Source organism: Mesoplodon mirus (genome assembly GCF_964341445.2).
Source record: "Mesoplodon mirus genome assembly, chromosome: 8".
NCBI lineage: Eukaryota > Metazoa > Chordata > Mammalia > Artiodactyla > Ziphiidae > Mesoplodon > Mesoplodon mirus.
Genome location: NC_138984.1, coordinates 114,664,457 through 114,678,367, shown reverse-complemented (window position 1 = coordinate 114,678,367; position 13,911 = coordinate 114,664,457). Strand labels below are relative to the sequence as shown.

Below are 13,911 nucleotides of genomic sequence, written 5' to 3'. Positions count from 1 at the left end.
TAATAAGGAACTCTGCAAGGCCAGCGCCCTTTTAAGCATCAAAGGAATGCATCCTAGATGGAACATTCTAGGCCCTGGCACAGAGAGACAAGGCAGAGTCCGGCCTGCAGTTTCCCCAGTCACACAGACACTCATTCCGTCTGGGCCCATGTAGCGGGTGCCCTGAGAAAGAATTAACTCATTCTGTTTCTTTCTTCTTTCAGAAGGAAGGGCCTGGAGTATCAGCTTGTTCTCACTGGGTGTTCCTTCCTTGCTTTGGCTGGGGAGCCCTGGAACCCTTGGGACACCACCAAGAAGCCTTCCTCCGGACCCCGGACCCGAGGTGGCTCCATGGGGAGGGAAGGGGTGGTGGGAGGATGGTTCCCGGTAACTGATGCTGGACTGTCCCGACCTACGCTCCTGGGCTGCCCGATGCCCTGCACCTGCTGCTGGGCATGAGCACAGTGGGACCCAGGCTGAGATGATCCCCCCACGCAGCCCTGGGCGCCGGGCAGCGCAGCCAAGGGGCAGCGCGTCCGTGCCGACGGGAAGGTGGTGGGTCCTGCAGCCCCACAGCGACACCGTGCGGCAGAGAGGAGAAACGGCAGTCCCCGCCTCTCCACCTCCCAGCTGTGAACCTGAGGCCAACGGCTAAGGCCCTCTTGGACGCTGTTACTTTTACTCCTGAACTGGGTCAAGCGCAGGGAAAAGGTCTGTGGTTTGCAGTGGCTTTGTGATGACCGAACGAGCTCACGTCTCTAAACATGCCTGGCGCGTGACAGGGCTTTAGCCAGTGTTCGTCCCTGCATGTCCCCAGAGACAACCTCCTCACTCTCCCTTGCCTGAAATTAAGGGAACCCTTATAAACTGCAGCTTTGCCAGAAGCTTCCAGGGAGGGCAGAGTTCACCAGCAGGGCCTGGCAGAGAGGGCACAGAGGAAGTAAGTGTCCTGGAAGGCCAGCCTGGGCCCGGTGTGAGCCAGACACGAGGGCTGGAGCAAGGGCCCCGGGGGCTCAGGGGGCAGAAACGTGGAAGGGAGGAGGGGAGCCCCTTGAAGAGGGCACCGGGCAGGGAGAAGCAGGCCTGGCCTCCTTCAGCACTTCCCCAGTATGTGGCCCCCGGCCCCCTTGCTTGGCGCCCTGACAACTGAGGCCACACCACACCTCCCCAGCCAAGGCTTCCCATCCCCAGCGAGGACCACCCCCACCCTTCCACTCACTCCTTGTCCCGAGAGAAGTCTCCTCGGCCTCAGGCCGCCAGGCCCAGGCCCACCCAGAGGGCCACCCCACAGCCTCCCAGCTGGGCCCCTGGGCTGAGCGGTTACCGTTTCTGCCCACGAGCATCCAGAGGAACCGCGGGCAGGCCACTTCCACCGTCTGTCCCAGCGCAGAGGAGGGCCAGCAGCTCGTGTTGTCCCACAGCCCCTGGCAGCCTGCCGAGGAGAGAAGCGGCATCAGACGGGTCGCAGCGTGGACGCAGGGCCTCCCCAGCACCGTGGCACCAGCACCAGCACCCGTGCCTGGGCGTCCCCACTAGCTGCACTCCCGGGACCAGGAACCATGGCGTCTAATGGGCCCTGTCACCTTTGGGGCGGTGGCCTCGGCATCTACACGGTGAGTGCTCGGTGCTGAAGACACACGGGGACACACTGTCTCACATAAGCCTCGCAAGGACAGGGCTGGGCTCCTCCGGAGCAGAAGATGGAGCGTCTCCTGGCCTCTGCTCGCACCCACTGACCCCATGGCAGTGAGCCTGCACGCTGGCTGCACAGTACAACCACCGGGGAGCTTTAAAAACATACCTAACCAGGCCCTACATCCAGGCAGCCTGATTTCATCGGTCCTGCGTGGCGCTCAGGCATGATGCAGTGTTAAAGCTTTCTGGGTCATTCTACCGTGATGGCAGGGTTGAGAACTTTGTCCCATGATTCTCAGACTTCAGCTTGTATCAGAATTATCCAGAACGCTTGTTAAAACACAGATGGCTGGGACCCCACCCCCAAAGTCTTGGTGGAGCCTGAGAATTTGCATTTTTAACAAGTTCCCAGGGGAGGCTGGTGTTACTGGTCTGGGACCACACTTTGAGAACCGCTGCCTTGGCTATGGAAGCAGCGCTGCATTTGTGGTAGGAACATCACTGAGGACGCTGCTTTCACCGCACTGGGTTCCCTTGATGAGGCCCCCACCCCACCCCCAAAGGAGAACATGGTCTCAAGGCAACGTGAAGCTGGACTTAACGGTGAACAAGTAGTATACATCTGTCCTTATAGACACTGAATTTGAGGCTGTTTCCTTTTTGCTTTGTTTGGCTGCTAGGAAGCTCAGAGCCACACCTGTGGCCCACTTCTGGTAACTGAAAGGCTTTGAAATGAAAAGATTATCAGGTGTCTTCAAGGCAAAACTAGGCGTTGTCTAATCACAGCCTTCGGGGTTACCTGATTCTGTGGATCTCTGGCCTTTTACGTCCTTGAGCTATTTTGCAACTCTGTAAAATGTAGACAACTGATGTCCTGTCCAAAGGCATTTGAATCCACATTTCTATCTCTTCCTTTGCATTTGCATGACTATCAGTTATCTACAATTTATACAGAATTGTTTCCAGCCAGTTTGCATCTATTTGTAAATTCATTTTACCATTCTGCCTTATGCGTACAGTACTTTGAATTCTCCTGTGAACTCGTGGTAATATCTTACTGGTTCTCTCATTACTTAGGTACAATGTTTGGCAGGTATTCATTTTGCACTTGCCCGTGAGTTATGATTATACTCTGTTAAAAATGATCATTTAACATAACCACCCACCAATTCTCCCTAAGTTGATCCCGGGGGAAGAAAGCCAGGGAAATTGCTCCTGTGACAGGCTTCTGGGGGCCCATGCCACCTGGGAGGGCATCACCCGGGGAGGTCTGGAGCAGACCGGAAATAGAGCTGAGGTGACACCCATGAGCTCAGCAGTCACCCCACATCTGGTTTGGGGAACACAGAGCAGACCACACTAACCTGGAGCCCCAACCTTCAGAGAGAACCCAGACTCCTGAGGCCCACAGACCTGGGTTCCAATCTGCCTCACCACACACGCGCTGCCCGAGCCCGGCTCCTCGCTCAGCTCTTCTGGGGGAAACAGATGCCCTCCTCCTGAGGTTGTCCAGGGGAGGAGATCCACCTCACATGGGAAGCCCAGCACTCTGTGGGGGCAGGGGAACTACAGCTCCTTCCTGCCGTCCTCCCCAGTCCTCTTCCTCCCCAAGCCCTTTCTTGTTTCATCCTGGCATGGGGAGGGCAGGCCAGGCTGGGTCCTCTGAACTGCAGGGCACTTTTTAGCTCCAGGGACTGGCAGATGCGTGTGGCTTGAAGGGGGCCCTTGGATTACCCAGATGGCTAATTCCCAGCTTTTGTAAAGAGCAAGAGTCTCTTTCCAGGCATGAGTAAAACCCAGGCTTACAGCATCCATATCCTCCTGACACCCTCGTCCACTCCATGTAACGCGCCCTGGTGACGTGCCCCACTGCAGAGGCTCTGATCCTGCAGGGGACGTCCGACTCACCTGGGAGGCTCTAATTCCATCATATCCTGAGCCCCAGGACTCTGCATGTGACGACCTCCCCACGGGCACTGCTGGATGTGTCGTCAGGCTTTGCTGTGAGACTCTTTGCACTGCACCGCCCCACAGCGAAGGCCCGTTTCCGGGCTCAGACCAGCCTTGGGCTCCCAGGAGCACATCCAAGATGATGGTGAGAGGCCAGAGAGGTCACAGTGAGGTCACCTCCTGGTGCCTGGGTGCAGATGGCTCCCCCCCCACCCCGGGCAGACAGTCCGGAGAGCAGGAACCTGTCTGATTCCTGGCTGCTGGACGCCTGTGCCCGCAAGGGCTGGGCAAGGCACAGACGTCCACAAGCGTCTAAGGAATGGATGAACGCCCCAGCCTCCGGCCCCTTCCCTTCCCCATCACCCATCCCTTGTAAATGGCCTTTCGCTGTGATGCCCACTTGACTTCTGAACCCCACGCTAAGGTCCTGGCCTTCCGGTTCTCTGCCACCAGCTCTGCTTTGGTCCCAGCAGGAGTCACTCTGTGCTTCACACACAGCAGCTCGCTGAATGCACAGCAGCGCTGCCAGGCACCCGGCTCTGTCCTCGGTTTACAAACAAAGCGGCAGAGCAGGGAGAGGCAGGTTCCTGGAGTCACACAGCCAGGAATGGACGGGCTGGGAGGCGACCGTCCAGCCAGGCTCCGCCCACCTGCCTGTCTCCAGGGCATCAGCCCTAGCTTCCTGGAGGAGGGTGTCTGGGGGGCTCTGGAGGTGGAGAGCCCCGGGAGGGACAGGGAGGCTGTGGCCCTGGACAAGGGAGGGGAAGGCGACGGAGGAGAGCCGCCATGGGCACACAGGGCGGGGCCTGGATGGGGCTCCCACAAGGACAGTGAAGGCATCCAGGAGTCCAAGGACCAGGTGTCTGCGTCCTTCGAGGAATGTGGGACTTGAGACCCCCTTGGATATTCCCGAGGCTTCACCCCAGCTCTCACAGAGCACCCTGAACGAGGGCGAGCTGGACCTTCTCTCTTCTTGAAACTCCCCAGGGCACCCAGGCAGGGTTCTGCCACTTCTGGGTGCCGGTCCTGCAGATTTCCACCATGGACGTGGCTCACCTGGCCCCTGGATGCCCTTGGGACAGTGACACGGTCCTGAGGGCCCTGGACAGACAAGCACAGTTTGCCTCCACTCTGAGTTCTCCCACACCTGGAGGCTGGAGGGTGAGGGGACCCCACGGCCTCGTTGCTTCTAAAGAAGCCCCACCGGCTCAGGCACACCTCCTGGGAGCAGACGGGGTATTTCCCCACTGTGGAAACACACGGGAGCCTCTTCCCTCACTTTGGGAGAAGTGGCTTCAGGGCTGAGGCTGGCCAGGTCAGCCAGGGCACTGGTCCATGGCCCCAGTCCATGAGGCCGGACGACCCATGTCCGGCTGGCCAGACAGATGGGAAGGGGGCCAGGGTGTCTGGCGGGCTTCCTGAGCTGGGGCATGTCAGGCCGGGCCCACAGGGACACTGGCCTGTGCTGGCAGAAGGCCGGGCGGGAGCGGCTGGGAAGGAAGCGGGATCCCCCTACAGCTGGTTCACACCCACGTCCTTCCTATCGCCCAAGTAGGCAGAAGAGGCTGGGAAGGGGCCATCCAGCCCTGCGCTGGACACACAGCAGGCGCTGTGCGCCGCAGGGGTCGAGTAGGGTTGCTGTCCCATGGCAGAGACGGGGAACCCAGGCCCCAAGAGGCGAAGTGACATGCAGGGCGACAGCAGGACTGGTAGAGCTGAGGTCCCATGCCAGGCTGAGCACTGGCGGTAGGAGGCCTGGATACTGACTCCACACGGCATCTCTCACGTTCCGAGCCCCATGACATGGCCACACTCTCCCAGCCTTGGCCTCACTGTCTGCGCAGGGCAGGGCAGGTGCTGACACACACCCAGGGGACCAGCGTGTGAGGAGCGCATGGTGGCGGTGTGCCCCTTTAGCTGGTACATGGTTGAACCCTTTTAACAGCTGTACATGTTTAAAAAGAGAATTGAATATGCATTAAAAGGTTACAGAACAAGCACATCACAGTTGTGACTCTGAGGGTTACTACTGTTTAGGATGAGGCTAAGTTAAAAAAAAGTCAGTTGAAAAAAAGGGAACCCTCATGCACTGTTGGTGGGAATGTAAGTTGGCGCAGCCACTGTGGAAAACGGTATGGAGCTTCCTCAAAAAATTAAACTAGAGCCGCCATATGACCCAGCAATGCCACCCCTGGACACACACCCAAAGGAAATCAAGTCACTGTCTCAGGAGCGATCTGCACCCCACACGCACTGCAGCGTTATCTGCCACAAAGTATGGAGACAGCCTAAGTGTCCATCAAAGGGTGAATGGGTAAGGAAAAGTACAGTGAAATATTATTCAGCCTACTGGGATTCCCTGGCAGCCCAGTGGCTAGGACTCTGCACTGCAGGGGGCATAGGTTCGATCCCTGGTCAGGGAACTAAGATCCTGCGTGCCAGGCCGCACAGCCAAAAACACACAAACAAAAGGAAATCCTGCCATGTGTGACAACACAGCCGATCTCAGAGGGCGTGATGCTCAGTGAAGTAAGCCAGACACAGAAACACAAATACTGTTATCAACTCCCTGGTATGTGGAATCCAGAAGAGTCAAACTCACAAAAGCAGAGAATAGAATGGTGGTTACCAGGGGCTGGGGTTGCAGGGAAAGGTGGAGAGGTTGGTCGAAGATTCCAGAGCTGCAGTCAGGTATGATGAATAAGCCTAAGAGCTAACGTACAGCGTGCTGAAAAAAAGTCAGCCAATTGATTTAAAGGAAAAAACATTAAGGAAACCACAGTACCTAAGGGGCATGGTGCAAGCGGGCTGGAGGGACTCTGGCCGGGGAAGCAGGGGGTCTGCGCAGCCCCCGGCTGCTTGCAGGGACCCCTCTTCTGCTGCTCCAGGGTGTGAGTGGAGGGCCTCAGACCCCACTCCCCACAGGCTCCTGCTCTGAGTGCGGGGAAGGCTGCACAAGTGGAGCAGGAAAGGGAGGGGGGCGTCCTGGTCTGGCCTCCCGTGGGGCTCTGGTTCGGAAGGGACGAAGCACAGAACTCGGGTCACTGTGGGGGGCTGGGAGTTTTAGACCCAGAGCAGCAAAGCTCAGCGCCTGAGCCGGGGTTGAGGGGGACCCATGAGGTAAGGGATAGGGGAGCTTTGTAAACAGAGCCACTAGGGAGGGCTCAGCGCCTCTGGGAGGGCAGGGCTGGAATGAACGTAAACTGGCTGCTGCAGGGCAAGCAGGGCCAAAGGCATCCCCACAACCCTCCACCACCTCTGAGGTCATCTGCTGACACCGACTGCCTGGTTGGAGGGGAAGGGATGGAAGGGTGTGCAAGTTTAAGCAGGGAAACAAGACAAGACACCATGGGACCACAGATGTCACCTGGAGGGGCCCACGGCACAGCATGGCATCCTTGGTGGAAGTGAAGTGTGGCGGAGACGGACTGAGCTTTGGACATGCCACTTACCTCTACGAGCCTCACTTTCCTCATCTATAAAATGGGCATAGTAACGTCCCCCAGGATTTTGGAGGGAATTAATGATTTGTGTTTGCAGTGGATCTTTTTTTCCTCCTGGTTATTTTTTTCCTTTTTTCTGTCCTTCCTCCTCAGATTACTAGTTCACAGTCTCCAAGGAGGGCAGGAAAACTTACGATCTCCCTGACTTGGGCTTCCAAAGGTCCCTGGGGCAGGGGGATCAAGAGGAATTCTGGTGTAATCAAAACGCTTAGGAGAAAACAGAAAAAGAGCAAGACTTCCCTCAGACTAGGGAGACAAGGGGTGATGTGATGAGCAGGCACACAGAAGGTTCCAGAAAGAGGCATGAGTGCCCTGCTGCCCATTCGCCCCAGATGGCGGGAAAGCCCAGAGGAGAAACGGCTGCGGGAACACGTCCAGATGGGCAGGACCGACAGCCTGTTTCCTGGCTTCATCATGCCCGCTCTGCCTTCTGAGCCCACCCCCAGGGGCAACCTAGGGCGGTCTCCTTGGCTTTGCAGTATTTACGGTATTTAGGCGTTGCCCTGCTTGTGATGGCTGGACCACACACGGAGGTGGTCAGGGTGGGTTAGAGGAACTGAAGGCCCAGGGTGGCAACGGCGTTTACAGGCATGGCACAGGAGCGACAGCAACGAGGCTGGGGGTGTTCCTCTTTAAGCCAAGAAGCACAAACCGTTCCACAGAACTATCTTGGGGAGTAGTGGGGTGCCCACCACCTAGAGTGTTCAGAGAGGGTCATGCAATTAGGAGGCTGCATGGGATGAGACGAAGGACCCTTTGAATGTGAGGCTGAGCGCCACTTCCCTGAGGCAGGCTGGGTCCGGGAGGCTTGCTCAAGGTGGCTTCTGAGCCCGGACGCTGAGCCTCCCCACCCCCTCCCCGACGGCACAAGCCGCGCCTGGGGCCCGAAAAGTCCTCCTAGTCCTCCCTGGCTGAAACACTTCCTTTCACGCCGCCCCTCACACTAAATAGACATTAACTGGTATCCACAGTCTCTCTCTTCCTCTTTTTTTTTTTTTTTTCCCAAATGCCAATCTTTTCTTGCGGGGTGAGAGTATCAGTCCCTCACAGCTCAGTCTGGATTGTAAAATAGACAATCCTCAGGATTTGCAGTCAAAAGATATAGGCTGAGAGTCCTGTTTCAGCTCTGGGTGATACTGTGCCTCCAAGAGCCTCAATTTCCTCATCTGTGAAGTGGGGATGACAATGGTACTTACTGCACAGGCTGCTTTAAGAACTGAAAAAATATGTCGAAAATGCTACATGAACATAAGTTACTTGTTTCTGCAAAACGAGCCCAGATCAGTAGTGCCAAGGCAAGGGTCAAGAGAGCTGGGCTCTGGGCAGGGGAGGGAGGTCCCAGGTTGCCTGGCTGCCAGTGGCCCTCAGGAGCCAGGAGAAGCCAGAAGAGGACTGGAATGTTTGTTAGAGAAACTGCATTAAAAGCCAGCACGTGAGACGCACTGAGAGCAGTGCCACAACGTGGATGGACCTTGGAAACATTAGTGGAAGGAGGTGACACAAAGGTCATGGACTGTGGCTCCACTCGTTATGAAATGTCCAGAGTCAGCAAAAGCATAGAGACAGGGAGGGGATGCATGGTTGCCAGGGGCGGAGCAGGGGGCAAGATGAGGGTGACTACTCAACGGGTACAGTCTTACTTGGGGTGATGAGACTGCTGTGGAGCTACGCAGAGGTGGCGATGGTTGCACTGTGAATGCGCCAAATGCCACTGAGATGTTTGCTTTAGGATGGTTGATATTGTGAATGTCACCTCAATAAAAAAGCACTGCCCCCCGCCACCCGCTAGAAGCCAGCCCATGTTCTTTGGGAGTGGGCAACCAGCTGGCAGAGACAAGAAGAAAAGGGGATGCTGTGTCCCCATTTGGAAGGCTAGGACACGAAGGCCCAGAGAGGATCGGGGCCTTGCCCAAGGTCACACGGCCCCTAAGCGACAGAGCAGCACACCTGCCCAGGTCTGTCCAAAATGCTAAGCCCACATCTTTCCTGCCACCGCACTGTCTCTCGGGAACATTCTTCCTTAGGGAGAGGCAAAGCCCTTCAACCGGCCAGCTCTGAAGGCGTATCAGCTTCTGAAAACAGAGCAATAAATAGCCGGGTAGAGCACGCCATGCAGCTATTAGGGTGACCCTGAAATATTCCCACAGAATGTTCCGAAGGCCTTGGCCACCTAACCCGGAATAGCTGAAGAGTTAATTTTTTATTCGTGATAAGTGTGCCGGGCTTGGTGACAGCTCGGTGAGTGGTGTTTCCTGGGACTCTTCTGGCGTTCAAACATTAACCTCCTCCCCAGGGAAGACCGGGCAGCTTAACCATTAACCTATACCCCCAACAGAGAGTCCGCCAGGCCCTCCCCGCCTCAGGCGCCAGACAGATCCTTGCTGGGGACGGAGGGCCTGTGGGCCCTGGCACCCAGGACTTCAGGAGTCGCACTCCTGAGTGGAGGTTATGGGGTCGGACCGCCCCCAGGCGGCCTCAGCCCCGGCCCACCCCCGCAACCTGGTCCTGATGGGGATCCGCGGGGCGGAGCCTGACCAAGGGCTCTATGCCTTTGCTGTTTCTCCTGTTTTCATTCTTTGAAGGAATCTTCCCCCGCGGCCACCATGTCGGTTCTAAGCTCCACGATGGGTCTTCTGGCTCAGCTTTCTCAACCTGTCAGGGGAACAGGCCTCAAGACTTTCCCAGGAGTTCAGGTCCTTAGAAGACTTCAGAAGACTCAGAAGTCTTCTGGCTCAGGGGCTTTTAAACCAGGTTTTCAAAACAATAGACCTCTTTTCCTAAATGAAAATTGCAGAAGGCCAAACAAAATGCAAAACAGATCTAAGCAGCCTGAGCCTTTGTGCTGGGACGGGGCCGACCTGGGCCCGTTCACCCAGCTGCCACGGCCTGGCCAGACACAGTTGTAATTACTGTGTACGCAGCACAGCCCCATCGCACACGAGGAGAGCGAGGTCTCCCCAGGGAGCTCACGGCAGAACCCGGCAGGAGTCCCACTGCGCCTTCTCAGCCCTGGATGCACAAGTAGGACCACATGGGAGCCTCTGGGGACAGAAGATGGCTAGACCTGCTCCAGGTCGGTCAAGCTGGGCACATCCGCAGCCTCCCAGGAACTGCAATGTGAGGTCGGCATCCACAGGGTGACGGGCCCACAGGTCAGGCTCTGGGGAGCACTACCCATGGGTGACGTGGCTACGCTGCTCACCCCGGCTGGTCTGTGACGAGCGGGGCAGGCCGGGGGCATCCACATCCTCTGCTGCAAAGGCTCTGCTTCACCTCCCTCTCTCTCCTTCAAGTCTCCTCTCTCCCTGCCCTCAGTCAAACGCCTACACTCACTCATTCACCCAGTAAGCCATCAATAAACACACAACAACTACTAGGCCTTGCAGGCCCTGTGCCCCACGCTGGGGAAAAAGAGGAAAGTGACACAGTCCCTCCCAATCCAGGAAACATCCCTACGATGCAGTGCAGAGGTGCCAGGAGGGAGAGAAACAGAGGGTCCTGCAGAAGTCCGGGTGGCCAGCTGCACGGGGAGAAATGGTTCCTGGAGGAGTCTAAAAAGGAGAGTGGTTGGCAGGGTGGAAAAGAGGGAATGGTGTTGGAGCAGAGGGATCAGCATGTGCAAAGGCCCAGAGGCAGGAGAGAAACAGACACGGTCAGGAAGTTGTAAGCAATCTGGTTGAGCCAAGTGGAAATGTCTGGGGTGGATGCGTGGACAAGGGAGTGAGGAGCTGAACCTCATCCTGGAGCCACTGGGGATCAAAAGGACATTTAAACACGTCAGACGCTTATTTTTAAAATAACCACCTGTAACCTCTCAGTGTGAACTAAAGCTCACCATCAGCTCTCCCAGTGGCTTGCCATTCTAGGCTTTATCCCTCAGGCCTGAATGCAAGTCCCACGCCCTGTCACAGGAATTTCTGGCGTTCACCTTGGGGACATGCAGGCAGCTGTAGTTTCTGGGGTGGCAGGAGGGCCCAGGAAGTCAGGAGGCTGTGGCTCAATGGTGGGCCCCTGTGAGCCGTAAGACTACTGTCTGGCTCCCCCGAAGCACCTGCCACAGCCAGCAGAGGGGAAGGAAAGGCTCAACCTACAGAAGAAAGTTGTCATCCTGCCCTGTCCCTCATGCAGAGGACGGGTGACTCGACTGAAGCCCATTGCAGCACCCACACTGCTGGGCCTCTGCCGCCCACGGCACCACCTTCCTCCTGCCCACGGCTGCTCCTGACGGATTCGTGCGGGGGCTCGAGCCGCTCCCGGGCCCTCTCCTCCTCCCCTTCCCTCGCCCTCTCCTCCCGCAACCTCAGCCTCAGTTGCCAGCCAGACAGAAGCATTCCCCAGCCGGCCCTCCTCTGAAGCCTCCACTCCGTGTGTCTAGAACTGAACTCATGACCTTCATCTCTTCTCCCCCAAAATACTCTCCCTCCTCCCTGGAGGCGCTGCAGCCACCTTACGACCAGGAGGTGAATGCCACACTGAGCAGAATGACAGGAGGGATCTGGAATCTGAGGAAACCCGGGAACTCTGCGCGAGCTCTGGGTCTTTTGTGGTGTCTAAGAAACCAACCCCTATTTAATGAAGCTCGCTTATCAAGTCTCTGCCGCATGTGCAAAAACACATTCCTAAGCCATAAGAGAGGAGCCTGAGCTCCTTTTTTCTCACCATTCTCACCTCACAACAAGAAGTGCTAACTATGTTTTGCATGAATGCTTTCCATTTCACACCAACCCCATAAAATAGATGTCGAAACTGAGGCCCAGAGACATAGGACTTGCTCAGGATCACACAGCCTAATTTAAAAGCCTGGGCTCCCTCTTCCCCCTCTCCTCCCCTGCACCCCTCTTCCTCTCTCTTTCTTTTGGAAAATACAGAGGTGGGGCTGCCTTCCCCTTGCAGCCACACACAGACCGCCGCCTTCGCCACCAGAGGGCAGACAGTTGTCTTCAGGGAGCGAGAAGCGGGACGGGAAGGGAAGGGAGGGGACGGCCTGGCGGACACAGCTGAGAGGACCAGAAGGCACAGAGGCGGCAGCAGTTTGGGTGGCAGCCAGCTTCCTGGGAGGGTTGAGCACGGTGGCAGGGGGGCGGGGAAGGAGTCACCGGCCTGGCCATGGGGGACAAGAAAGTGGACGACCAACAGTCCAAGGATTTCAAGAATAAAGGCCACGACTTGGAGATAAGAGTACTGCGAAAGGAGCTGTCCGGTCTGTACACCAACAAGATGGATAACCTAGATGAAAAGGATCCATTCCCAGAAACACACAACCCACCAAGATGGAAGCACGAGCAAGCAGAAACACGGAGCAGACCTCTAACTGGTCGGGAGATGGAATCTGTCATAAAAAATCTCCCAACAGCAAAAGCCCAGATGGCCTCACTGATAGAGTCTACCAAACATTTAAAGAGGAATGAACACCAAGCCTCCTCAAAGGCTTCCAAAAACCTATACAGGAGGAAACACTTGCAAAATCATTCTATGAGGCCAGCATTACCCTGATACCAAAGCCACACAAAGACTCTACAAGAAAAGAAAACTACAGACCAGTATCTGTGATGAACATTGATGTAAAAATTCTCAACAAAATACTAGCACATTGAATTGAACAGCACATTAAAAGAATTATACACTATGACCAAGTGGGATCTATTCCTGCGATGCAGGGATGGTTCAAAATGTGAATATTGCTCAATGTGATACACCACATTAACAAAATGAAGAACAAAAACCACAGGATCATCTCAGCTGATGCAGAAAAAGTATTTGACAAGATTCAACACCCTTTCATGATAAAAAACACTTAAACTAGAAATTTAAAAAAACTGTCTCAATATAATAAAGGCCATATATATAAAGGCCACAGTGAACATCATACTCAGTGATGAAGCCTGAAAGCTTTTTCTATAAGATCAGGAACAAGACAAGGACACCCACTTTTGCCACTTGTATTCAGCATAGTACTGGAAGCCCCAGTGTATAGCAAGTAGGCAAGAAAAATAAATAAAAGGTGTCCAAATTGGAGGAAAGAAGTAAAATTATCTCTGTTTGCAAACGATGTGATCTTATATGTAGAAAACCCTAATGATGCCTCAAGTGGACTCACCAAAGTGACAGGGTAGATATAAAATCAACACACAAAAATTAGTTGCATTCCTATACACTAGTGAGGAACAACCTACAAAGGAAATTATGAAACAAATCCATTTACAGTAGCATTAAAAAGAATAAAAAACTTACGAATAAACCTAACTACCAAGGTGAAAGATGTGCACACTGAAAACTACCAAACACTGCTGAAAGAAATTAAAGACACAAATAAATGGAAAGACGTCCTGTATTCATGGATTAGATGACTTAATATGTTTATGTCAATACTACCCAAAGTGATCTACAGAGTCAAAGCAATCTTTATCAAAATCCCAATGACAGGGAGTTCCCTGGTGGCCTAGTGGTTAGCATTATGGGCTTTCACTGCCATGGCCCAGGTTCAATCCCTGGTCAGGGAACTGAGATCCCGCAAGACGCATGGCACAGCCAAAAAAAAAAAAAAAAAAAGAAAACCCAATGACAGAAATATTTCATTTAATATTTATTTATTTAATATTATTTTCAGAAATAGAAAAATGCATCCTAAAATTCTTAATGGAATCTCAGAGGACCTAAGAATAGTTAAAACCATCTTGAAAAACAACAAATTTGGGGATCTCATACTTCCTGATTTCAAAACCCATTTGAAAGCTACAATAATCAAAACAGTGTGGTAGTGGCATAAAGACAGACATATAGACCAATGGAATAGGAAAGAGAGCCCCCAAATAAACCTTCACATATATGGTCAAGTGATTTTTTT

General features: G+C 54.6%; 1 protein-coding gene across 3 annotated transcripts in view; it reads right to left on the bottom strand.

Moving 5' to 3' along the window:
- SCTR (secretin receptor) overlaps window positions 1–13,911 on the bottom strand; it is a 63,046-nt gene that overhangs the window by 31,675 nt on the left and 17,460 nt on the right. For 2 of the 3 annotated variants that reach the window (XM_082630585.1, XM_082630586.1), the window contains exon 3: window positions 1,304–1,411. In XM_082630585.1, coding sequence (XP_082486711.1) covers window positions 1,304–1,411 — 108 coding nt within the window. Of the gene's footprint in view, window positions 1–1,303; window positions 1,412–3,522; window positions 3,557–13,911 lie in introns of those variants that run through there. The other variant, XM_082630587.1, reaches the window with a different exon arrangement.